Source organism: Petaurus breviceps, unplaced genomic scaffold (genome assembly GCF_028583685.1).
Source record: "Petaurus breviceps papuanus isolate PSGF00001 unplaced genomic scaffold, PetGlider_PUasm1.0 37, whole genome shotgun sequence".
NCBI lineage: Eukaryota > Metazoa > Chordata > Mammalia > Diprotodontia > Petauridae > Petaurus > Petaurus breviceps.
In genome coordinates this window covers 76,724,722-76,751,578 of record NW_027186296.1, presented here as the reverse complement: position 1 = coordinate 76,751,578, position 26,857 = coordinate 76,724,722, and the positions used below count along the sequence as shown (strand labels likewise).

The following is a 26,857-nucleotide window of genomic DNA, read 5'->3' as shown; positions in this document are numbered from 1 at the left end:
TCTTGTTGAAACTGAACTTCTATAAAAATTTGGGAAGTTTAGGAGAAATGAAATTCTAGCTTTTTTTTAGAACTAGGGAAAAGATGAGAAATTGAATTTTGAATGAAAAGCTTGTATATAATATATTTGTATAAGTAAGCTCTGACACATACTTAAAAAAAAAAAACCCCCGTACATTTTAACATAGTAGAACCAACCAATCAACAGATAAATTTGCTTAATGGATAGTAGATTTTTGCCTATATTTCAGAATTTGCCTAGGAATATAATATACCTGTTAGAAGATTGAATTCTTAGTGAGTTCAAATTTTTGGTTCAATTCCAAGTTGAAGAAGTCTCTTTCTCCTGACTAGACCTGTCTATTTATAAGCATTAGTTCAGATTCAACTCTCACTTCAGGCCAATAGAAATAGCATTAGGTAGACACACTGAATAACAAACAGCAGGCCTCCTTCCTCTCCAAGATAGGTCAGCTACCTTCTAGATGACCAACAGCCATCTCCAAACAAACAGAAGACGACTACCTGGATAAAGAGTTTACCTTTTGAAGAAGGTTTGGCCAACCTTCTCTTAGCTTACAAGTCAGTTCTATATTTCCTCTGACCTGCCTCTCTCTGTTCAAGTTGCCCTCCCTGGAAGTCTAGGCCACCCAATTGGTCTCAGCGCCCACCCCTCTTTAGTCTACAATTAATTGCCAGCACATTCCTTCTCTTTCTTTTTCCTCTTCTTCTTCTCCTTTTTTTTTTTTTTTTTGGTATTTGACACGAGCTCAGACTACTGAGAAAGGTGACAACTGTGAAATGAAGACAAGACTTGGAGACACCTTAAAAAATACAAGAGGCAGCAACTAAATGACAAGAGCAGACTGCCAGGCACTTTCAAAACACTACTTCGTCTGTTGACTTTCCATTCTTTGTCCGCAGCACAAAATTGGAGGTCAAAGAATCATAGGAGTTAGAGATGGAAAAGACATTTGGGGTCACCTAGTTCATCCCTCCTCCTTCCTCTGCCCCTGATTCAGAATCATTCCTTACATTATATTTTCTCCTCCAGCTCTTGTACAGTTTTCACGGTCTTCACTCAACTCCGGCTGTTGCCTTTGGGAAATGATGCAGGAGGCTCTGTTCAGTTTCTGTCTGGCATAGAGAGAAACTGCCTCTGCCCATGGTTGACACTCATGAACCTCTTTGTTGGTGGTCTTTGCTGAAAGGTTGAGGGCTAACTGATGTCTTGTTCTCTGCTGCTTGGTTTAGAGACTGAAGAGTATTCTTTGGGTTGTATTAGGTGTCTACATATGTTTGGGGTAGGTGGATGAAGAGATATAATATAAAAGTGCCTATTTGAGGCTTTTGATTTCTTGCCATCTGAAAATCAGCAAAAGGTTGGAGGTGAAGGGACTGATGTTGAATCTCACTTTGCTATTGAGTAACTGACTTGGAAACAGTTTAAAAAAAAAAAAACCCTAGCGAATGACACTGACCACAGATTGTTAGAAGAGGTATACACTGCCCCATCAGGTTAGAAATAGAGTGAGAAGGATGCTTTCTGACTGAAAGTGTAAACTGGGAAAGAAGAACAAGAGCTCAGGCTGAAAGCAAATGTTTTGGGACTGAGGGATGGTGTTGCTTCTGGGGTCTGCATTGCTAGAGGCTCCCTGACATCGGGAGCTAATGGTTACTGATTGTAATGTTCTTGGAAGGAGTCTGGGGATGGTCTCTTCTAGTGGTAGCATAGAAGGATACCTTCCTTTCCCTTCTTAAGCAGCTGGTGGGATCTACCCAAAGGGGGTATTATGTTTCTTCTGGTAACTGCCAAGAATGAGAGGAAATCTACAAGCTGTGGGATTTTGGGGTGGGATGAAGGCGGGGGTGGGGGGAGGCAGGTGATGGTAATAGGATGGAGAGGGAAATGAAATTGTTTTATAGTAAATACATTGAGATGTTTTTCCTGGAAAGCTGTTTCATTGTAATGAATGATGGACTTTTTGCCTTTTAGCTTTGCCTCAACTTCCTTTCTCCTTTCAGCTCTCTTTATTCCACCTGCCTTTCCTAACACCCAAACCCTAACTTCTCAGGCTTCTTTGAATTTTCATTTTGGAAGGGCATGTTGGTGAGGTAAAGAAGTGCTCTAATAATGTGCACAGTGAGTTAAAAGGGAATTCCCTTACAGAGCAAATGTGTTAAAGGAGAACTTCTCATTCCTTCTTTATCTTGCCTGTTGTTTGACTTTATCAGAATGTCCTGAAGACGTTAAAAGCTTTTTGGACAGCAGCTGGCATATGTTCTCTCCATTCTCACAACCAGCTTAGTAAAGCCAAAGAATGAATTTGAAGCCTAGTCACTGAGACTGAGAACCTGCTTGAGAGATTAATATATGTTATAGCAACAGAATTTTAAAATAGTAGGATTAGTGGTGCCAGTCTCAATTCTACCTCCTATCAGGAAGTCCTAGATCAGTGCCATTCTGTGGAGTTAAGAAGTATGTGTAGACTCTTATTTAGTCCTTCCTTCTTAGAATTGAGCAGGCTTTGTGTTTATTCCTATTCTCACTTTGTCCCAAAGACCAAAAGGTGATTTTCAGAAGAGAATGAATCCTATAGTCCAGAAAAGGTACTGCTGGACTTTCATCATTGTCATTCAATTTTGGGAACAGAGTTTACGGCTTAATTAAAAGGGAAGGTATAAGAGGGGAGGTCTGGGTAGGTGTGCTCGTACCATATTAAGGAGGCCTATATACTGATGTCTATGGTTGACACAGGCCTTCCTTATACAGCTCTATTTTCTTTGCTGCTGTGCTCATTCTAGCCTAAAAAATCAAGGTTAGCTAATTTACAACCCTTTTATAATGACCTTTTAAGAATTGCTGGGGTAGGGGCAGCCAGGTGGCTCAGCGAGTAAGAGCACCGGCTCCAGTGTCGGGATGACCTGGGGATCAAATCCGGGCTCAGATACTTAGCACTACACCCAGAAATAACTGGCCGTGTAACCTTGAGCAAGTCACTTAACCCCGATTGCTTTAAAAAAAAAAATTGCTTGGGTTGAAAAATTCATCATTCTGTGGTCATCCTCATGATGAGTCTTCTCAAACTTAACTAGATTATTCCTTAGATAAGAGATATACAGTTTGTTATATAGGTTCTATACCAGAAACCTTTCCAGCTTGGTATGAACTACCAGGACTTGTGGTCTACTGGCATAGCCTTTGAGGAGTCAGGGCTACTTCCTTGTAAGGCTTTGGAGCAGATTTTAATAGAAGGTACTTGTGACTATGGAAGGGTAGCTAGGTGGCACAGTGGATAGAGTGCCAGACTGGTAGTTGAGAAGGGGCCACCCATACCAGGGAATAAACTTGTTTTTCATAAGACTTGTTTTTTTGCAAGAAGGAATGTCAGCACATTACTTGCCACGATAACCTGGTGACCTTTAAGGTTCCGGTACTGAATCTTAACCATCCCCCCCCCCTCCCCCGCCCCTATAGAATTGGCGCCAAGCCACTATCTCTAAGGCTCATACATGTCTGTCACCCAATCCCTGACCTTTGTTTTCCCGCTCTCCCCACAAGAACTGTATAAAAGAACGCCCGAGAAGACACTCGGGGTCCTCCATCTTAAGTGTATGGTTGGACCCAGGTTCGAACTCGTGAATAAATGTTTTTTCTTCTTTTGTCCGTCTTGTAGTCTCTGTTTTTCCTCAGTTCCCACGTTTCAGTAGTCAAGAAGATTCATCTTCCTGAGTTCAAATCTATCTCAGACTAGCTATGTGACCTTGGACAAGTCCTTTAGCTCTTTTGGCCTGTTACCTCATCATAAAATGAACTGGAGAAGGAAATGGCAAACTACTCCAGTATTTTTGCCATGAAAATCCTAAATGGGGTCATAGAGTCAGACTTGACTGAAAAAAGACCAAAGTGGTTTACTCTGTTAGTGTGAAGCTGATGTTGGAACCAGTTTAAGTTTGAAGAAGTTCTTTAAGTGATGCCAGATTAAGACTGTTGACTGAGGTAGAGAAGTTGGAATTTGGTTGGTGAGAGTCACTCACATCTCTGAAAACAAATTATTGAAGTATTGATATATTCATATTTGTGACTCTGTCTATGTATCTATCTATCTATGTATTCCAGTGAATTTATAATCTCATGAGGGTGGGCATTTACCTCCAACATATAGTTTGCAATTCATTCATGCCTACCCATTCAGTGGGATTCTTGTTTATGTTTTCCCTTAAGTTCTTCACAAGGGGTTCAACATGCTGGAGGCCTTCCTTAGTTCTCTTGACCAGCCCATCTTCTTTCTCAATCATGCATTTCTTTGATGACACCCATTAAGTTACTTCTATGTAATTAGAGTCAATGTCCTTTGCTTGTTTTTCAATGTTAATATCATATATGGCAGGATAGGTTTATTTGCTTTGGGGTTTTTTGGGGGAGGGGAAAGGAAAGGGCATTAGAGATGAGAGGTCATGAAAAGAAAGGAGAAACTCTAGATTACTTCCTAAATTAATTTCTACCTCACTGCAGATTCACTGTATGTGTTGTGTTGTTTTTGTTTAAAATAGGTTATGTGCCCAGGAATGCAGTCAAATTATAATGGTGACTAAGTGCCGGAAAGTGTGGTAGAGGGAGAACAAGGAGGGAATGAGGAGTGGAAAAATGAGCCCCAGGCGAAAGGAGGAGGGCTGGGAAAATGGAAATCCAGGCAGGCTGGAGGCCAAGTTAGAGATTCCGATGTGCATTAACAGCTATGTGAGATGTTTATTTACAAGGGACTAATCATTTTTGGTTGGTTCTCCCTACTTTTACACCTATAACTGTTCTGGAGAAGTAAGCTGGAGGGCATCTCAAGGATCTAAGCAAAGTCATTTTTGAATTCCAAGGAGTACCTGCTCCTGTCTTAGAAGATTCTTTTCCTACTGGTTTCTTCCCCATGTTCCTTTTGCCGATTTTCAGAGAGATTTTGATCACTATCTCTGATTTTGAAGGAGATGAAATCACTAAAATTCTTTATAGGTATAAAGAGAATACTTAGTAATCTGTTAGAGAAATTATACGTGTGAAGACTTTGGGACTAAAGGAGGAAAAAGTTTACAAAGTTACCATTTTTCTAGGAACTTTTTTTTAATAAATAAAAAACCAAATTCAGTAATGGAAAGCTTAAAGGACCCTGGATTATGTTTAGGGGTTGGGGAGAGGGGATAAGAGATTTTCCCCTAATCAACATAGCCCTTGCCTTTGCTGTAGCTCTGAAAGTTTCCTGCCTTCAGACCTGAGCCCCAGCATAGAGAGGGTTGGGAGAGGGCAGGGTATCGGGAAGGAGAAAGGGACTGTGGGGGCAGGGAAGAGCCCCTTAACCTGTGGTAAAATATCACCAAGAGGGCAGGATTCATTGAGATGAGGAGAGAGTGAAGATAAGGAAGGCTATAACTTTTGCCAACTTTTTTTAGAGTATGGTTTCTGTCTCAATTTAGTATGCCATGCATAATGAAGAGCTAATAATCATAATCACAACGATAATAACAATGAGCATTTATATAACATTTTAAGACTTGCAAAACACTTGATATGTGTTACCTCATTTGATGATCACCAGAACCCTTGTAAAGGTGGGTATTATTACCTTCCTCTTAGAGATGAGGAAACTGAGTCTGAGAGAGGTGAATTGGCTTTCCCAGGCCTATGTGGTTACTAAGTGTCTGAACTGGATCTAAATTCAGGTCTTCAAGACCCAAGCCCAGTGTTTTCTTCACTAGTGCCCTATCCAGGTGTTTGCTTATGTAGAATTTCCTGCCTTTTTTTTTTTTTTTAAATCACTTCTACTGATTAACATTAAATTATCCTTTTTGTCCTGCAAGGTTATCTATTTAAGACTTTTGTTTTATCAAAGTGAAGGGGATTTGTTAGTCAGAAGTCTGCCCTAAGCAGCAATATTTATAATCAAAGGAATATTGGGCTAGGAGTCATGGGAGCTATATTTCTTTTTTTCCTGATTTTGCCACTTAATTAGCTGTATGACCTTGAGACAACCTTGCTGAGTTTTTCTCTTCCCATCTGAAAAACAGAACTAGGCTTAATGCCTGCCTCACCTATCTCAAAAAATTATTGTAAGGATCAAATCTGTGCTTGCTGCCTATTTTCTTACCTTTCCTTACCCAGATTAGCTCCTGCATTTATTTATTTTTTTAAATGAATGTTTTATTAACACATTTTTAAAAATTGCTCCAACTTCCTAATTACTCTTCTCCTCCTCAACTAGAACTCTTCCTTGTAATAAACAAATACAGTTAAGCAAAATAACCAACATACTGGCCACATCCAAAATATGTCTTGAGGTCATCGAATTCATCAGAGTTTTGATGTTTTGCCTTGTTGTTTTTCTTTACATTATTGTTGGCACTTAAATCCAGATCTCTCTGGGAGGTCTTGTGTCCTCCTTGTGGCCTGGAGGTTATCCTGGGGAATTTTTTTCTGAGTGTAGAGAGAGGCCTTGGTGACTTATATTGTTTATCCTCTCCTCTGTATACAGGGTGACCAGCATTCCAGTGAAGGAAAGAGTGAAGGTCTCACAGAACTGGAGACGGGGCCGCTGCCGACAGGGAACGTTGCTCAAGTGGAGACGCAAGCAAGTAGCCTGTTATCTCTTTCAGAGCTTCCAGGGGCACAGGCTAATGGGGTCATGTTGGAAGACAAAAAAGCGACCTAGTTGTAGTTTGGCTGGCCTTTCTTGTCAAGAAGGCCAAGAACCCCACAGAAGGGGTCTAAAAGGGCAGACGTGTTCCTTGCCAGTTTGCCAGAAGGAAGACTGAACAGTGAATGATGAAGCTAGTAACCAGATCCATCTTGTTTTACTGTCATTTAAGTCTTTTACTGACAGGTTTTCTGCCTTCATTGTTAGGCCTCTCAACATCTCTTTCCCACCCCGCTTTGTAAAAAGACAAAATAGAATGTAAATGAGTTGGACATGTTGCTACCAAGGCTATAGAAGTTGAACTTTGAGGAGCAGGCTGGAAGGTGGCTGACAATGCCACTTTTTTTTCTTTGCAGTAATTGTTCTCTATTTTGTTTATACTACTTTTGTTTCCAGTTAAGTCCAGTTAAATTGTAAACTTCAGAAGGCCAGGATCATGTCTTACCCTTACTTTCTCTTAAAGTACCTACCACAATTCTGGGTGCAGCAGTTACTCAACAGTTACTTGTTGGCTGATCAGTAGGGATGGGGAGCAGAAACCTCAAGCTCATTTATACTTGGCAGGTGTCATTTCAGAAGTATATCTGTTATTTTTTTTCCAAGAGGAGAGTAACACTATAATTGAGAACTATTGTTACCTATTCAGTAGTGCTATGTACCTGTGTGGCTGAAGGAGACCAGGTGATTATCCTAAGGCAATGGTTATAGGAAGGAACCTTCTGTTTCATAACTCATCCTTTTCCTTTTGCTTCTTAATCTTAGTCATGATCTATTGCTATGGTTAATGGTAGTGGTGATGATAAACATTCACATGGTGATGATGGGTGATTTATGAGGAGATCCACATCTCCTACCCTTGCTTCAAAAAAACCTCCCAAACTGTTGATGCTTTTGTCACATATAATTTTGATTGTGGAGGGTACCACCTTCTTCCCAGTCACTTGGACTTACCACTTAAGTGTCATCCTCAATTCCTCCCTTTCTTTCTCACCCCCATATCCAGTCAGTTGGCCAAGTCTTGTCATTTCTAGCTTCACAGCATCTTATATACACTCCCTTCTCTCCTCTGACACTGCCTCCACCCTGGTACAGGCCATTATTACCTCACATCTGGACTGTTGCAATAACCTGCTGGTAAGTCCCTACCTCAAGCCTTTCCCCATTCTAGGCCATTCTCCACTCAGATGTCAACGTGGTCTTCCCAAAATGAAAGTTTGACCATGTCACCCTCCCATGCAACTGTGGTGTCTCACTATTGCCTCCAGGATCAAATATAAAATTCTTTGTCTTTTAAAGTCTCCCCTCCTCCATAACCTGGGCCCTGCTACAGTTCCAATATTTTTACTCTTTAACACTTCTTCCCCCATCCCATATACTCTTCAGTCCAGTGACACTGGCCTTCTTACTGTTCCTTGAATATGATACTTCATCTCTGACTCTGGGTATTTTCACAGCCTGTACTGGATGCTTGGAACTCTCTCCCTCCTCATCTCTGCTTCCTAATTTTTCTGGCTTCCTTCAAGTCTCATCCAAAATCCTACTTTCTGCAAGAGGCTTTTCCTAATCCTCCTTAATACTGGTACCATTCCTCTGTAGATTTTCTGCAGTTTATCCCATATACATCTTGTTCACACATAGTTGTCTATGTGTTGGCTCCTTCATGAGATTGTGAATTCCTTGGGAGTGGGGACTGTCTTTTACATTTTTTTTGTATCCCTAGCACTTAGCACAGCACTTGGCACATTTGTTGTTGTTTAGTTGATCAGTTGTGTCCATCTTTTTGTGACCCTGTAGACCATACTGTCTGTGGGGTTTTCTTGGCAAAGCTACTGGAGTAGTGTGCTTTTTCCTTCTCCTGTGAATTAAGGCAAACAGAGTTCAAGTGACTTGCCCAGGGTTATATAGCTAGTAAGTGTCTGAGGCTGGATTTGAACTCAGGTATTCTAGATGCCAGGTCCAGCACTGTATCCACTGAGCCACCTAGCTGCCTCTTGAGCCATCTAGCTACCTTAGCCTCTCACTTAGTAAGTACTTAATAAGTGCTTGTTCCCTGCCTGAATGTATATCCTTCTGCCCTTTCCTGCCCAGTGAACTTTTTTTGTTGTTTAGTCCTGTCCAACTCTTTGTGACTCCATTTGGAGTTTTCTTGGCAAAGATACTAGAATGATTTGCCATTTCCTTCTCCAGCTCATTTTACAGGCGAGGAAACTGAGGCAAACAGGGCTAAATGACTTGTCTAGGGTCACACAGTAAGTGTCTGAGGCCAGATTTAAATTCAGAAAGATGAGTTTTCCTGACTCCAGGTCCAGTACTCTATCCACTGTACACCTAGCTGCCCAATAATCTTATAATGAAGATTAAAAAAGAAAAAAACCAGTTTAGCAAAGCTAATTAACACATTGACTACATCTGACAGCACATGTGATATTTCATACCTGCAGTCCTCACCTCTGCATGAAGGTACATTTTTTCAACTCTTATCTGGAGCTAAGTTTTGTCATAATTATACATTGTTCCATTTCATTTTAACCTTTTGATTTCTTTTGTTGTAGTTGTGTATATTGTTTCCTAGTTCTGGTGGGTCAGTTCATATAAGTCTTCCCCACGTTTCTCTGAATTCTTCATATCAATATCAGTAACTTCATATGGTTCAATAATATTCCAATCAGTCAATGAACAAGCATTTATTAAGCACCTATTACATGCCAGTCACTGTGGTAGACCTAAGGATACAAAGACAGAAGTAAAATGATTCTTTCTCTCAAAGATGTTTTACTCCAACCCTGGAGTATAACATGTACATAGATAGGTATGTATAAAATAAGCAAAAGGTTATTTTGAAAGGAAGGACCCTAGTAGCTTAGGGAGTGTATGGATGAGCAAAGGTTTCATGTAGGTAATGTACCACAGTTTGTCTAGCTATCTTCCACTTGACAGGTTCCTACATATTTTCTGGTTATTTGCTATCACAAAAAGTACTACAATGAATATTTTAGTATATATGAGACCGGGCACTTAAAAAAATCATTCTAAATTATTTTCTATGTGATTGGACCAGTTTAAGTTCCACACCTGTGTATTAGTGTGCCCATTTTTTCCTGCTTCTACTCCGCCATCTTGACTCCGCTCCTGTGCCCATTTTTTTCAAAGCCTCTCCAATATTGACCATTCCCAACTTTTTTCATCTTTGCCAATTTACTAGGTATGAGACGAAACCTTAGAGTTTTTTGAATTGCTTTTCTTTTATTAGTGATTTGGAGTAGTCATATGGTTGTTAATAGTTTCTAATTCTTTTGAGAATCATTTGTTCATATCCTTTGACACTTATCTATTGCCAACCTTGCTTCTCAATAACCAGAAAATAAGTTACTTTATCCATCAAGATTCTGTCCCTGGAATGTTTTTTCCTAATCACACTAGACTGGTCTTAATCAGTTTGGCAAATAAATCACAAGCAATTACCATCTTGCTTCTCCCTGGGAGTCTTCACTATTCACATGACGTGAACCCAGTTTTTGTTCTGTATAAGTATGTAGTTATTTACAAGGCTGCTCTAAATGTCTGGTTATTGGGTCCCTCATTTATCCTCTTCTCAGAGGGATAACCCATATTTATACAGGAGATGTTGGGCACAAATATATGTCATGATGTATATAAATATGGACATCTCTACATACTTACCACATGTTAGGTGTAATATATGCAAACACTTGTAAAAAACCTCGTGAGTAGACATCTAAGCTGCATTTAATGGCCCGTCAAGTCAATTTGCAGAACTTTTTCTCATTCCCATGGCAATTGTATTAATGAGTAGGGGTGGAAAGCTCACCGTCTCTGTTCTTTACTTAGGACTTGTAAAACACTAGGGCTTTTATGGAAACTAGGCTCTCACACATTTATCTCAATCAGCAAACTTTATTAAACACCTGCTATCTGCTAGGTACTGTTTAGATACCTTGTTGAAGTGTCCCTGGTAAGATGTGAGCAATGGTGGGCTGGTGGGGAATGGGATTAGTCATCACTAGTGAGCATTCTCAGTGCCTGGCCATATTCTTTTCCAGAGTAGCTCACTGAGTATCATGGGACTAACCTGAAGCTTCTAACCCTTCTTTCTTCCTCTTGTAGGACCTCAAGGAGGATCTTTTAACTATTAGTAGATTTGTCTTATCACCATTTTGTGAGAGCTGACTATTTTTTTTGTAGTTTCTGCAATGCTGAAGACTGCTCTGTAGCTGTCTTTTTCCATTTTCACACTTGTCCACTAATAGAGAAATACAGACATATCTCTCTATTGAGAATCTAGCTATCTTATCAGTAGATTAGCATCCTTTCTTAAATGGGTTTATGCTTTACACTAACAAATGGAGCTTTTACTCCAATAGGAAGAGGAAAGGGAGGGGCCTGCTGATGGCATCTCCTTCTTCTTGTCTTTTTTCCCTTCTGCTCTTGTTCTTTATAGGAAAAGACATGGGACTAGAGACCTCACAACTAACCCTTGAACTTCAAGTTAGAGGATATAAAGTGGTTGGGAAATAATTTACTCATCTGACTGGAAGTTTTCTTCTAATTTCCATTATTTGCCAATTTCAACTTTTTTTTTTGGAGGGGGGAAGGCAAGGCAATTGGGGTTAAATGACTTGCCCAAGGTCACACAGCTAGTAAGTGTGCTGTGTCTGAGGTCAAATTTGAACTCAGGTCCTCCTGACTCTAGGGCTGGTGCTCTGTTCACTGTGCCATCTAGCTGCCACTAATCTCAACTTTCTATCCCCTTTTCTCTTAAAAATCCCAGGGTGCTAAGAAGTGATTCAGAACTGAAATGCTATCAGAGAGAAAATGATATGTAGTTTGCTTTTGAAGTTTGATATCTCTTTTTAAAAATAATTTGTATTGATATTTTTGTTTTTATATCACCCATATTTCCCATTGCATTGCCTTCCCCTCCATGCTTTCCTAGGGAACCATCCCTTATGATAAAGAATTTTTTAATAAAGAAGAAAAAGTTCAGGAAGACTACCCAACATAGCAAAAAAAAGTTTGATGGTATATTCAGTGTTGCATACTATGACCTCTTGCCTCTTAAAAGAAGCATAAGTGTGTATGTGTGTGTGTGGAGTGCATGGGATGTTCAGAAAGGACTAGCACCTCTGGTGTAAGGGCTTTCTGAGCCCTTTTCAGGGCTGCTTATCTACCTTTGGTGTCCACTTTCACCCAGCTCTTACTTGTGGCTCCAAGAAGTTGTAGCATGGGCAGTGGCCACACTCCAGTAAACTATCTTGGTTAAACTAGGTTGAGGAATCCAGGCCTCAGATCCATTGGTGAGTTAGGGGGATGTCTACCCCAACCATATAAAGACTTCCTTACCTTGGGATGGATGGATGAGAACAGTTCTTTCAGAAGGCCACAAAAGTTGCTGAAGCAGGTGGAGCAGTTAGAGCTTGGTCAGACATTAAGGGACCCCAAGGTCATCCACTGCCTCCTGGGCTGTTTCTAGTTGTCCTGACTTTTGTCTTGCCACTAGACTTTGATGACTCTGGAAGAGAAAACGAGGCGGACAACTTTGTGCAACTCTGCCTCATTTAAATCCAGTTCATGAGCAAGTTAAGATATTACCCTGTGATGTCATTGGTCTTCTTTGAAAACGAAGGACAAATAAAGATAACAACAACAGTGTGTAGGAGTAGAGAAGTCCTCATATATGTCTAAGATAACTTCCACCACTACCACTTTGAAGAGGTTGGAGGGGGAGGGAATGTAGAGAACACTGAAACTTCTTACTTTCTCTTTTTGAAAAGAAAGAGAAAGAATAGAAGAATAGTGAAGCCCAAGAGAGTGATACTCTAAACTCAGCTATTGTAATATCCTGGATGTTACTTCCGTAAGTGTTATTGGGAGACAGTGGCAATTACAAACAATAACCACCTTGCCTTCCCCTTGGATTTTTTTCCTATTCATCCTAGATAGGTAGTTATTTACTGGAAAGATGAGGGCTCTGATTCTGATAGATCATTGCTAAATGGAGGATTGTCTAGTGACTAGACTCTAGTTTCTCTCACGGGGTACAATTGACTTCTTTGTTGATATTCTTGTTGATCTATATCTTCTTGCTTCCAATGTCTGCAGTCTTATGCCCTGGATGCAGCTAGAGGGTGGCTGTTTGTATCTCTCCCAAGCTGAAGACATCCATGCCTACCAGCTCTGCCCAGATGGTTCCAGCTTACACCGCCGACCCTTGGCCATTTTTTCTGGTCATGAGGAGGATGTGTGCCGTTTTGTGCTGGCCAGTTCACATGTTGTCAGTGGAGGAGGGTAAGGTCTCCCCTGTCTCCTAACCTCGTCCCTCCCACCACTGAGATTTGTCTTTGGTTAACTTAAAGGCCCTTTTACCTGCTTTTGGAATTTTTCTTTCTACCATGAAAGGCCTTAGCCTTAGACCACAGCTACCACAAGTAGTTTCTTCCAAGAGCAGAGTTCTTTAGAGAGGCTTGATCCAAGGTAGCTAATGGTGAAAAGATAGAGGGGCAAGGAAGGGGAATCTTGAATGTAAAATGGAGCAGTTTTGGGTAATCCTTTGTACTGAACAGTGGATAATTTGATTTGGCCCTTGGCTCACTAAACCTCAGACATACTGAATAGGTGAAAGTGTCTAGGGGTAAAGGACTTTACTGTGAACAATCCTGAAATTCAGTAGGGTCAGGCGCTTGGAGAGCTGGGGTGGTTTTGTAGCCATCTTATCCTTATTCAATGGACATAATTGGCTATTGTATGTATATGGAGATGTCACCCAATTTCTCTTTTAGAGATGGGAAGATTGGTCTTCATAAGATTAATGGCACTTTCAGCATCAAATTCTCAGCTCATGAGCAGGAGGTGAACTGTGTGGACTGTCAAGGGGGCGTCATTGTGAGTGGCTCCAGGGATAGGACAGCAAAGGTGAGTTGGGTCTCTTTTGCCTACATGTTGTTAACTCCTGTGGTTGCTGGGTGTGTGTGTGTGTGTGTGTGTGTGTGTGTGTGTGTGTAACTATGTATGAAATGGATGGAAAGGAACCTTGAGTCTCAGGACTGGCTAAAAGTGTGGAGAGTACAATAAAGAACTCACTTATGTGTGCCTGGCATGCTGTTTGTCATGCCAGGCTGTGTCCCAGCCAGCTGGCCCAACACAGGAGCCAATGGTAGTTGGGAAGGTAGCCACTCACTTGAAATGTGCTGTGAATTTAAAAAGGAAAGGCTGGCCTGATTTTTTTCTTATTAAATTTCCTCTAGATTGTGGGTTTAGTTCTGACCTCAGAAGGTTATTCTAGAATTTTCCTTCTCCCATTCACTTTCTTTTGGGTGGGCTAACTTTGTTACTTGTTTACAAGTCATCTGGTTGGTGATATTATTTTTATTATTGTTAGTACTTCTCAGTATGAAATGGTTAATAGGTGGTATAGAGACATTTAGAGAAGGCCTTAATATATTCCTACACCACCAATCTTCTCAGTACACCTTTGGATGAGGTTAGTCAGGAGAATACCCAACTCCCAGCCAAATAAATTTCTATCCACCAGCGATGGAGAAATGGTTCTTTGCTTTTGCCTCTGGCAGCCCCACCCTGGAGTTAAACTTTCTGCATGTATGCTTATTGTTTGTCCTCTGAGACCTGCCAGTGGAATTTTGCTGACAATTTGGTTGACTGTTCAGGAGGCAGAATAGGATCTTATTTGTCTCCTTCTCAGAGCTCTGTAGGCTCCATAGTGCTAACAAGGGTAAGATACTTGTTTGTGTCAGCAAGTAGGGCTCCAAGACATACAACAGAATGGATTAGGGCAGAGAGAAGTGGCTGACTTGCATAGTAACTTTTCTGATTCCCTATGCTTCCTGGTGTTCATTTAAATTCAACAAGGATTTTTTTTTTGGAGGGCAGTTGGAGTTAAGTGACTTGCCCAAAGTCACATGGCTAGTAAGTGTGTCAAGCATCTGAGGCCGGATTTGAACTTGGGTCCTCCTGAATCCAGGGCCGGTGCTCTATTCACTGCGCCACCTAGCCACCCCTCAATAAGGCTTTTTAAGCATTTCCTATGTGCTAAGCATTGTCTTAGGCTTTAGGGATTCAAAGACAAAAGTAGTTCTTGCCCATAGATATTTGGGGAATCTAGGAATATCAGTAAAAAGGAGGCAAATACAGTAATCTCTAGCTATGTAATCTTCTCTTTTCTTAAACTTTGTATTTTGTAAGATAGTTGCATCAAGAAGCACAAATCTAAGATCTCTGAGAAATCACATAATGAATAATTTTAATTAAAATGCATATCGTGGATATGGTCTACCTGCCCTTGGAGTCATACTCCACAATGTCATTCAGACCCATGCTTATTCACTGTTCCCGTCTACACTTCTACTTCACTCCTACATGGGAACACTGACCTCAATATAGTAGTCCGGCCAAAAATCAAACCAGATTAAAGCCTGTGAGCATATAAAATAAAATGAAGGCATGGCCTCTTACTCTGCTTTGCTACTCTTTCCTCATATCTTGTGTTCCCTTAATGCGGCTGCTAGTACCTTGATGTTTCTGCTAAAGATCAAACGCGGGGAACCCTTTATGCAAATTTTCCTCTTTTTCAGTGTTTTTCCTTTTTCCTACTGTGTATGCTGTAGTCTAGAACAGTGGTATCAAATTGAAATGGAAATGGGGGCCACTAAACTGTATGTAAGGATCTCTATGGACCACATATTAACTTAAGCATGTATTAATATTATCAATGTTTGATTGTGTTTTATTTATTTTGTTAAATATTTCCCAGTTATATTTTAATCTGGTTCAGGCCTCACAGGAGAGTGTTGTAGGCTACATTTTTTACACCTCTCCTTTGGTCTAGAATACAGGCATAATGATGAATTTGTGCACAACTAAGTTTTACAATGGAAGGCAGAACTTTTGGGCGTACTGAGTAGTTATGTTTAATAACTAGGTCCATTTAGTTTATTCTCACTTATTTCAGATGTGAAGTATTGAGTTAAACACAGTAAAGGCTCAGGTTTTAATTTTTATTATTATATTTGGTTTATTTATTTTAAGTGTATTTATTTATTTTTAGTTTTCAGCATTCACTTCCATAAGATTTTGAGTTCCAAATTTTCTCCCCATTTTTCCCCTCACCCCACCCCAAGATGGCATGTAATTTTTTTTTTAAGCAATCGGGGTTAAGTAACTTGCTCAAGGTTACATGGCCAGTTATTTCTGGGTGTGGTGCTGAGTATCTGAGCCTGGGATTCGATCTCCAGGTCATCCCGACACTGGAGCCGGTGCTCTTACTTGCTGTGCTACCTGGCTGCCCCAATGGCATCTAATTTGATATAGGCTCTCCATATACGTATATATTGAACCTATTTTCACATTAGTCAAGTTATAAAGAAGAATTATAACCAATGGGGAGAAACTATGAGAAAGAAGAAACAAAAAAAAAAGAGAGAAAGTGAACAATATGCTTCAATTTGCATTTAGTTTCCATAGTTCTTTTTCTGGATGTGGACAGCATTTTCCATCATGAGCCCTTTGGAACTGTCTTGGATCCTTGCATTGCTAAGAAGAGATAAATATATCCAAGTTAGTCATTGTACATTGTGGCTGTTACTGTGTATAATCTTCTCCTGGTTCTGTTCCCTTCACTCAGTTCATTCAGGTCTTTCTAGGTTTTTCTGAAGTCTGCCTGCTTTACAGCACAGTAGTATTCCATTACATTCATATACCACAACTTGTTCAGCCATTCCCCAATTGATGGGCATCCCCTCAATTTCCAATTCTTTGCCACCACCACAAAAAGAGCTTCTACAAATATTTTTGTACATATGGGTCCTTTTCCCATTTGTATGATCTTTTAGGGATACAGACCTAGAAGTGGTATTGCTAGGTAAAAGGGTATGCACTGTTTTATAACCCTTTGGACATAGTTCCAAATTGTTCTCCAGAAAGGTTGGATCAGTTTACAACTCCACCAGCAATGCATTAGTGTTCCAATTTTACCACATCTTCTCCAGCATTTATAATTTTCCTGTTTTGTCATGTTAACCAATTTGATAGATGTGAGGTGGTATCTCTGAGTTGTTTTGATTTGCATTTCTCTAATCAATTGTGATTTAGAGCATTTTTTCATATGACTATATATAGCTTTAATTTCTTTATCTGAAAACTGCCTGTTCATACCCTTGGACTATTTATCAATTGGGGAATGACTTATATTCTTATAAATTTGACTTAGTTCTCTCTATATTTTAGAAATGCGGTATTATTTCACAGTCTCATCCATTGACCACATGTTTACCCTCACTCTTTTAGTTGCTTAGGTTTCATGCAAGTCTGGGACAAATGACTCTTCTTTGCTTTTGTTTTTTTTTTTTACCAGTCTATGAATTCTAGGTTTGACTCTCTTATCTTCATACTTACCTTCCTCAAAACTCAAGCAGATCTTACCAAACTAATCTTATTTCTTTTTTTTTGACAGTTTTTATAGGATCATAATTTTAGAGTTAGAAGGGGCCTTTGAAGTCATCTAGTCCAATCACTTCATTTTATAGGTGAAGAAACTGGAACCCAGAGAAATTAGGTGATTTAACTAAGTCATTTGAAGTAAGTGGCAGAGCTGGGAATAAAGCCCAGGTCTTCTGACTCTAATGGTCTTTCCATCATATTACACTGTAAGACCTGTAGTATAATATAATATGATATAAGACCTATAAGTATAGTATAGTTAGACTTCATTGAGTCATTTGGCAAAGTCTTCCATGCTAGCCTTGTACACAAGATGAAAAGATGCGTGCTATATACACATATACATTTATATGAATTTGGAACTGGTTGAACGACTGGTCCTATAGAATAGTTTTTCATCTAAAGACTTAAGTTTAGGATGGAGGAGATGTGACTAACAGTTTGTGTGAAAAAGATAAATGCTTATGCTATCTCAGCTTGTTTTAATAGAGATGTAGTATCTAGTACAAGGGAAATTCAATTCCTACTGTCCTCTGGTCTAGTTAGACCACTTACTGTTTAGTATTTTGTTTAGTTCTGGTTGCTACATTTTAGGAATTGCTTTGACAAATTGAAGCCCTTCCATAGGAAGGTAACTAAAATGATGAGAGGACTGGAGACTATATTTTAATAGGATATATTGAAGTAATTAGGGATATTTAACCTAGAGAAGGTTCCCACTTTCGTGGGAAGGACATGATAGCTGTCTGCAAGTCATTTGGAATCATTTAATGAACAAGCATTTATTAGGCATATATAGTCATGTTCAGGCACCCTTCTAGTGCTGAGGATGCCAAGACAAAATGAAGTAGTCATTCTCCTTGAGGAACTTGCATTCTATTATGGAAGACAACAGATATATATATATAAAATACATGAAAAATGAATGCAGGGTATTTGTGTGGGAAAGGCACTAGCAACTGGGAGGAGCAGGGAGGATCAGAAGAAGCCTTATATAGAAAGTGGTGCTTGAGCTAAGCTTTAAAGGAAAGTGGGGTATCCAAGAAGGAGAGGTGAGGTGGGAATGCATCCCAGGTGTGAGGACTGGCCTGTGCAAAGGCATGGAGCTGGAAAGTAGAAGCAGAGTCTGAGGAATAGCAGCCAGACAGTTTGACTGGACCAGATTTTCTGAAGTTGTACTTCATGGAAATCTGAAATGTCCCATTTTAAAAAAAACTCATGTTAATAGACATGAAAAACAATACTTTTGGAGGATTTTATTACAAAGCTTCTGCCCAAGTTTTTTTTTTTTTTAAACCATTATGTTTAAATGTTTTGTTCTTTTGTTCTACCATTGTGGAAAAGTTTGACAAACACTGGGCTATACCATAGAATACATGAAGGGGTGTAATGTTATAATAAGCCTAGAAAGATGGAGCCAGGATGTGAAGAACTTTAAAAGTCAAAAAGAGGGGGGCAGAGTCAAGATGGTGGAGTAGAAACAGGACCTCCGAGCGGCTCCGGCTCCCACCTTCCCCAATCCATGTAAAAGGGGACTCTCAACAAACTTTGGAGGTACAGAACCCACAAAATAACACAGAGAAGCTAACCTCCTGCTGAGGACAGTCCGGCAGGCCAGCAGGAATTGGCCAGCACAGCGCTCTGGGAGCCGAGCCCAGCTCCATGCCTAGGTTTTAGCCCCAGGGTGGGCTTGACCAATTACTGGCTGGAGGGACTCCAGATCACCAGCAGCAGTGGATATCCAGATTTATCAACACATAGATGCTAAGGACAAAGTGAGAGGTCAGTGCAGTGTGGACTTTGGGACCCAGTAGTTGGGAGTGCATCGGCTTTGGCTCCCAGGGTGAGAAGCCGCCAAGGGCTGTAGTGCAGCCACATGGCAGCTTCAGCTCCTGGCCTGCAGAGTGTAGGGGGACCAACCAACCAGTCTGAGGGGTAATCGCTCTTGCTTTAACCTGCTTGGATCTGGATTGCGGTCTAGGGTGGAGGTCCTGGGGTGTGTGATCAGCTTGCCAGAGCGTGTGGAGGCTTCAGCAAGGGCACCCAACTAATAGCTCCGGCAGCTGAGAAAATCCCAGCATTTGGGATGAAAGCTCCCCTGTCTGGTGGTAGAGTCTCACTGTGGCAAATAGCCCAGGGGTCAAGTGACTGAGGGGCAACATGACCTGGCAAAGGAAACAAAGCAAACAGAAGGATCCGACATTAGACTCCTATTTTGGGGACAAAAAGGATCAAAGCGTGGAACAGGAGGAAGACAGTGAAGTCAGAACTCCTGCACCAAAAGCTTCAAAGGAAAATACGAGCTGGTTACAGGCCATAGAGGACCTTAAGAAGCAGATAAGAGAAGTGGAGGAAAAATTGGGAAGAGAAATGAGAACGATGCAAGAAAATTACGAAATGAGAGTCAACAGCCTGACTGAGGAAAATAACACCTTAAAAAACAGACTAACTCAAATGGCAAAAGAGGCTCAAAAAGGCAGTGAGGAGAAGAATGCCTTAAAAAGTCGAATTTGCCAGATGGAAAAAGAACCTCAAAAGCTCACTGAGGAGAATCATTCCTTCAGAATTAGATTGGAACAAATGGAAGCTAATGACTTTATGAGAAATCAAGATGCTGTTAAACAGATCCAAACAAATGAAAGAATAGAAGGCAATGTGAAATATCTCATGGGAAAAACCACTGACTTGGAAAATAGATCCAGGAGAGATAATTTAAAAATTATTGGACTACCTGAAAGCCATGATCAAAGAAAGAACCTAGAAATCATCCTCCAAGAAATTCTCAAGGAAAACTGCCCTGATATTTTAGAACCAGAGGGCAAAATAGAGGTTGAAAGAATTCACCGATCACCCCCTGAAAAAGATCCCAAAAAGAAAACTCCTAGGAATATTATAGCAAGGTTTCAAAATTCCCAGATCAAGGAAAGAATATTACAAGCAGCCAGGAAGAAACAATCTGAATATTGTGGAAACATAATCAGAATAACTCAGAATCTGGCAGCTTCTACACTGAGGGATCGAACGACTTGGAATCTGATATTCCGAAGGTCAAAGGAGCTGGGATTAAGACCAAGAATCACCTACCCAGCAAAGCTGAGTATCATGTTTCAGGGGAAAATATGGTTATTCAGTGGAATAGAGGATTTTCAAGCATTCTTGCTGAAAAAACCAGAGTTGAATAGAAAATTTGACATTCAGATACAAGAAGTAAGAGAAGCATGAGAAGGTAAACAGGGAAAAGAAATGATAAGGGACTTATCAAAGTTGAACTATTAACATTCCTACATGGAAAAACGATAATTGTAACTGATGAAACTTTTCTCAGTATGAAAATAGTTGAAGGGCATAGAAATAGAAATATATCGGAGGGTATATGGGCATATGAATACTTAAGTGAATCTGTATATATGTTTACAGGTATACATAGATAGAGGGCACAGGACCAATTTAATAGGAAGGGATGATACTTAAAAGGTGAAATTAAGAGGTGAGAGAGGAATATAATGAGAGGAGATGGGGAGAGACAGAATGGGGTAAACTATCTCATATAGAAGAGGCAAGGGAAAATGGTTAAAATGGAGGGGAAGAATAGGAAGGCAAAAGGGAATGGGTCAACCTTATTCTCATTGAATTTGGCTCAGGGAGGGAATGAAATACACACTAAATAGGGTATCTCACCCTGCAGGAGAATAGGGGCAAAGGGGATGAGAGGGGGGATGATGGAAGGGAGGGCAGGCTGGGGGGGGGAGGGAAGTTGGAAACACCCACTTTTGAAAAGGGATGCGATCAAAGTAGAGAATAGAACAAATGGAAGGTGGAATAGGAAGGAGGGAAATATAGTCAGTCTTTTACAATATATCTACTATGTTAATGTTTTGCATTAGCTACACATGTACAACCTATACTGAACTGCTTATCTTCCCAGTAAGGGTGGGTGACAAGGGAGGAAGGGAATGAATCTGGAATTCAAAGTTTTAAAATCAAATGTTTAAAAAAATTTATACATATATATATACATATACTATTATTAATACTATTTTACATGTTATTGGGAAATAAGATATACATGCACTGGGGCATAGAGATCCACCATATCCTACTGGAAAAGTCGAAGGGGGTATAGGAGAAGATATGGGAGAGAGCACATTGGAGGAGGGGATATCCTGTGGGACTGCTATTTTGGGGTGGTGGGTAGGGGAAAAACGGGGAGAAAATTTGTAACTCAAAATCTGGCGGAAATGAATAATGTAAATCAGAAATTAATAAAGCATTTGAAAAAAATAAAAGTCAAAAAGAGTAGTTTATATTTCATAGGTAACAGAGAGCCACTGGAGTTTATTGAGTTGGGGAATGACCTGGTCTGACTTGTGTTTTAGGAAAATCACCTGGGCAGCTTTATGTAATGGATTAGAGAGAGGAGAGACACAATAAGGTAGGGAAAACAATTAGATTTTTGTAGTTATCCAGGTGAAAAATAATGAAGGTCTAAACTAAGATATTAGCTATATGAGTGAAGAAGGGATAATGGATATAAGAGATGTTGAGGTAGAAATGATAAAATTTGGCAATTACTTGGCTCTGTGGGTTGAGGGAGACTGAGCAATCAAAGATAATTGGGAGGTTCTGAACCTGGCTGACTGGAAGAGTCATGGTACCCTTAGCAGAAATAGGAAAGTTTGGAATAATCAGTGTGATTTTACAATTTCCTCAGGTGCTACTCCTCAGAAATGAAGAGCAGCATAGGAGGTGGGTGAGGAGAGTATTCTAGGGTTTGATTTGGCAGAACATTAGTGGTGATGGGTCCAGGGGACAAAGGATGTCAGGACAAGGGAGAGTAGAGGATGGTATAATGTTGAACTGATTAACTATAGCTTCAATTTTGGGAGGAGAGGAAAATGAAACCAGAGCAGGATTGATGGTCTGGAAGTGTACTGAGAGGCAGAGGAACTAGAGGTCACTGTGAGAACAAAGAATAGGTTTAGGAAAAGTAAGGCATAGGGGAAAATGGAAGGAGGTTATACTTCAATAAAGGAATTCCAGCATTCTTTGTTTTGGAAGTGGGACACTTGAGGCTGATGGTAAGATTAAGGAGGTGACTTTCCATGTGTTTGACTATGGTGGAGTGAAAGTAAATCATGGAATTTAGGAGATTGAGGAATTGAGAGACCAAGATGTTTGATGGCACGTCATTTATGAATATTGAAGCCCCCTAGTATAAGGGGAGGAGTTGAGGTAGAGTGGAAGACTGTAAGCCATGTGCCGAACTCCTTGAGAAAGGAGGGAGAATGACTCGGTAGCTGTTAGATAACTGCTTTTAGGACATGAATCAAGTTTCTGGATAGAATGAACTTCAGAGGAGGAGAGTTTGCTGAGTGACGGTGACAGAAGGAGGATCTGGAAGTGGTAATAGGGAGCAAGGGCTGTGTCTCTTCCTCCTTCAGGTCTAGTGTGTCAGGAGGCAAGAGAGGGTGCCGTCAGTAGTGGAAAGGAATGGCCAGAGATTCAGTGGAACAGGGATGGTGGCTGTTATGTTGAGACTCATATATGGCAGAACTAGAAATAATGTGTGAAAACTGTAGAAAGGAAGATTTCAGCTTGATAAGAGGAAAAAATTAACAATAATGAGAGCTTTCCTAAAATGGAATGAGTTACTGTGATAGTTAGTGGGTCCCTTGCACTCCCACTCCCACTGGAGGTCTGTAAATACAAGTGAAATGACTGCTGGCCAGTGATGTTAAAGATGAAAATCTTGTTCAGATATGGCTTGTACTCAATGACTTCAAAGGTCCCTTCCAGCTCTGACATTCTGTAATTACTTGGGAGTTTCTAAGTAATTAGAATTTCCTGGATTCCATCCCTCTTCATTCCTTCTTGCTCTTTTTTTTTTTTAACTCTTCTTCCTTCTTAGCACTTAGCACAGTGCCTGGCTCATTGTAGCTGCTTAATTAATGTTTATTTCGTTGAATTCTCTTTCCTTCCCACCTCTCCTCCCACTTTTTGGTTTTTCTTCATGTTATGTCTTCTGCTATTAGAATATAAGTTTCTTGAGTTTAGGGACAGTCTTGTTTTTTTTTTTTTTATCCCTGCTGCTTATTTAGTGCAATGCCTGGCACATAGTGAATGCTTAATAAATGCTTACTCTTATCTGTCTGTCTGTATATCTATCACATGGTAAGATCTCTACTTTTACAACCATCCCTATAATAGGCTTCTAATTCCTTTTAAAAGTCTTTAATAACCCAGAAATATTTATATGGTTACTTTTTATCTCCCTGAGATGCTCCTAGAAAAATGCAGTTACCTCTACTTTTATGGAAGAAGGACACTTCATAGGAGAAGAGAGAAGAAAAAAATCCCATCAGGATGCTGTAATGTCTTTGTTGGCAACTGAAACTTGAAAAAGAAGGGGTACCTTTTTTCTTCCCTAATTTTAGGCTTATTGATTAATTTGGGCTGATTCTTTTGCTGAGATGCACTAACATGGGAAGGTTCAATCCTGAGAATGTGTCAAGTTGAGGTCCCTGATATTTGTGTGTTGCAAAGAACAAAGTCAGACCACTTATGCTGCTATGTAAGCTGTTACTTCTTCAAGCTTAGGCAAGGGTGAAAGTGTTAGAGATGTGGTAGTCTTATCTTCTCTCCTCCAAAGACTATGACGTTCACTCACATTCTTAGATGATGCAGTTCAGAATACACTGGAAGGGCCATTTTCTGTGGGCTTTTTCATAAGTGGTGCTAGAATATCAGAGTTACTTTTGTAGTCCAGGTCTGTCTTCCTTGGATTAAAGAAGTTAAGAAACTGGGGAGTACTTTAACCTTCTTTTTAGTGGCTAATCCTACCTCAGTAGGCTTGGAAATTTATTACTTAGTGATAATTTCTCCTCATTTTTATTATTTATCTTGTTTATCTCATTGAAAAAGATGAGAACTGGATGAATAAGGATGAGTGAAGAATTTGTAAAATTGTTGACATTTTTCATATGCTATTTGAAAAAGAGCAATTGGGCTATAGATTTCGAGCTGAAAGAGATTTTAGAGGCCATCCAGTGGAACTTCCTGACTTTGTATCTGAGAAAAATGAGTTACAAAGAGGTGAAATGATTTGCCCAATGTCACATGAGTAGTAAGTGACAGACCTGGGATTTCGAATTTGGTTTTCTATCTCCAAATCTGTCGTTCCTTTACCTGGACCATACTGCCTCTTTGAGGATCTCCATATAAGTTTGGGCTCTATCTCCTTGGGGACCATTTCTCTTTGGTAGTAGTTATCCTGTCTAGCATCACTGAAGCAATGACATTTCAAAGCTGAATGCTCAGCCTTCACACCCATAGAGAAGCAATAGGAATAGTATAGCTACATTTTGAATATTGGATCTACTTGAAATGGAGGATAGAATATAGTTACTACAGAAGTGAGTGACTGTTGATAGATCAGTGAAGACACAGAGTGGAGAAAGGATGATTAGGTACAGTATGTACTATTTATTGATTCTTCTTTTCTGGGTTAGATTTCTCTCTCCTTTTCCCCTAAAAAAATGTCTTTAAGAAATATTTTCCTTTCCTAGCATGGAGGAAATACTATGTGACCTTAGAAAGACAAGGATCATCTCTGTTACCACGTCTACTCACAAACCTCAAAGAATGTTTTCTTTTTATTCTTTCATTTAAGGTCCTGATTGAGTTTAGCTTATTCTCCTTTTGGGATGCTGAGAGGTCACTTGGTTCATATTCTTACCTTGGGATTCCTTTTTGCCTGATGCCTGGGGACAGCTCTGTTCATTTGTGGTTTTCCTTTCTGTTTGGGTAGAAGCTTATGTTCTTGTGTGTATCGTTTCTAAGATTGGGGGTTGGGGTTGGGGATGAGTAGCCTTGTGCTTAATGGGAAACCTTTAAATGCATTGAATCCTGAGAGGGCTCTGTGAGTGTTGATTAGTGTTAAGCTCAGAGTAGCTGCTAATGTACATTCCTTGCTGATAGGGACCAGATAGTGTGCTCCAAGCAATATTTTTAACCTGTGGGAGATATGGAATCTTAAAAGAGTTAAGCTTCTCTGTTGCTTTTGGTGACTCTAGGTGCTAAATTCCCTGCTGACATGAATAGCATTGGATACTAGGCATTATCAACAAATAAACAATAAACACAACTACCTTCCCAGCTTTGAATTCTGCCTGTCTTTATATTTATCCTTCTATTTGTCTGTTTTTATTTTTCTCTGTGTAAGTTAAAATTATAGTGATGGACAGGAGAAGGGAAATTCACAAATTTTGAGTAGAGTGAGAATGGTAAATGCCCTCGTGCTACCTGTTTGGAACCATAGTTCAGTTTAGATCATTGAGGTGCTTAGACTCTGGTGATAAACAAATTGTCTAGAAAATGTGGTTCGTTTGGTGGAAACACAGGAGCAAAAGTATAGCCTGTGCCTGGAAATAAGAACTTTTGTGGTAGGAGTGCTTGAAGCTGGGGGTGGGCTTGGTTAAGGACACTGGCAATCTTCATCCTATGTTCCAAGTTATTGTTGTCATTTGTCCTTCCTTCTCTGAAGAGGACCATGACATCAGGAAAGTGATGTCATGCCTTGAAAGTGAATTGGATTTACATGAGGCAGGGCTGTGCAAAGTCACCAGCTTCACTCTCTCCTCTGGAGCCATCTGGGTTGAGTGGCAAGATATAGATCAGGACAACTGGAGATGGCCTCCTTGTCCTGAGTTGTAAGTTTTTGGAGGATCAAGAGAATCACCTGCAGTAGTTTTCCTATTCCCTGATATCTTCCCCTGATTCCAGGCAGTGGCAATGAGAGCAGTCACTCTCTTATGTTTTTAGGTGTGGTCTCTATCTTCGAGCCAGCTGGGGCAGTGCTTACACACCATACAGACTGAAGACCGAGTCTGGTCCATCGCCATCAGTCCTTTACTCAGGTAAACATTGCACATTTTTGGAAAGTCTTGTCCTATGAGGCTTATGTCTTGTTTTTATTTTTTTCTGTAAGAAAGGCAGCTTGGGATGATAAATTGTGTCTGTATCTACAATACTGCATTGAGCAGCTCTCCTTGGAGAGTTTCAAAGTCTCTCTGGTTGATTGGAGGCAGCTTAAGTGAATCAGTATCTCAAACAGTGATCTAGGGTTAAGATGGTCTTCAGAGAACTGTCTTCCCCAAGTATCTCTTGACTGGATCATCAAGGCAAAGACGCTAATGGTGTGACATAACTAGAAGGTCAGATTTTCCTTTGGGGACCTCACTGAGAAAATTTTAGCGAGAAGACTTACTATTTTTGAAATGTGGCATTCACTAGCTATCCTTGTTAGTCTCAGCAGTCTGAAGTACTAGTCGAATGTTGATACAGAAGAGGGAAGATATGAGCTGTTGAGACTCTAGTATGTATCTAGGGTTTTTTCTCCCTGGGAAGAGGACCACTGTAGAGAAGAAGTTTATAGACTGAGCCCAGATAAGATTCCTAAAGTTCTGGAGTTCTAATCCTGGAATATGTCTGTAGGGGTTAAGATCATCAGCAGTTGTAGCATTAAGTGACCTAAGCTTCTGAAGCTAAGATCTTTGTTGTATTTGTCCCTTCCCTTAGGCTAGATTGAGTCTCTTCAGCATAGCCTTTGAACAGGTGGGCTTTGTTGTCACCTTAGCACCTCCTTTCCAGGGCCCCCTGGGCCCAATGAGTTGGCCCCCAGTATCCCTTCTCCCCAGCAGGGACCACAAG

At 40.2% G+C, this 26,857-nt stretch overlaps 2 protein-coding genes across 2 annotated transcripts in view; both read left to right on the top strand.

Annotated features, from left to right (window-relative positions):
• Positions 1-26,857, top strand: part of NPM3 (nucleophosmin/nucleoplasmin 3) — a 390,782-nt gene that overhangs the window by 82,504 nt on the left and 281,421 nt on the right. The gene's annotated exons all lie outside the window — the stretch shown is intronic.
• Positions 1-26,857, top strand: part of FBXW4 (F-box and WD repeat domain containing 4) — a 118,341-nt gene that overhangs the window by 5,143 nt on the left and 86,341 nt on the right. The window contains exons 2-5 of the mRNA XM_069098777.1: positions 6,518-6,613; positions 12,800-12,985; positions 13,477-13,609; positions 25,970-26,064. Coding sequence (XP_068954878.1) covers positions 6,518-6,613; positions 12,800-12,985; positions 13,477-13,609; positions 25,970-26,064 — 510 coding nt within the window. The remainder of the gene's footprint in view (positions 1-6,517; positions 6,614-12,799; positions 12,986-13,476; positions 13,610-25,969; positions 26,065-26,857) is intronic.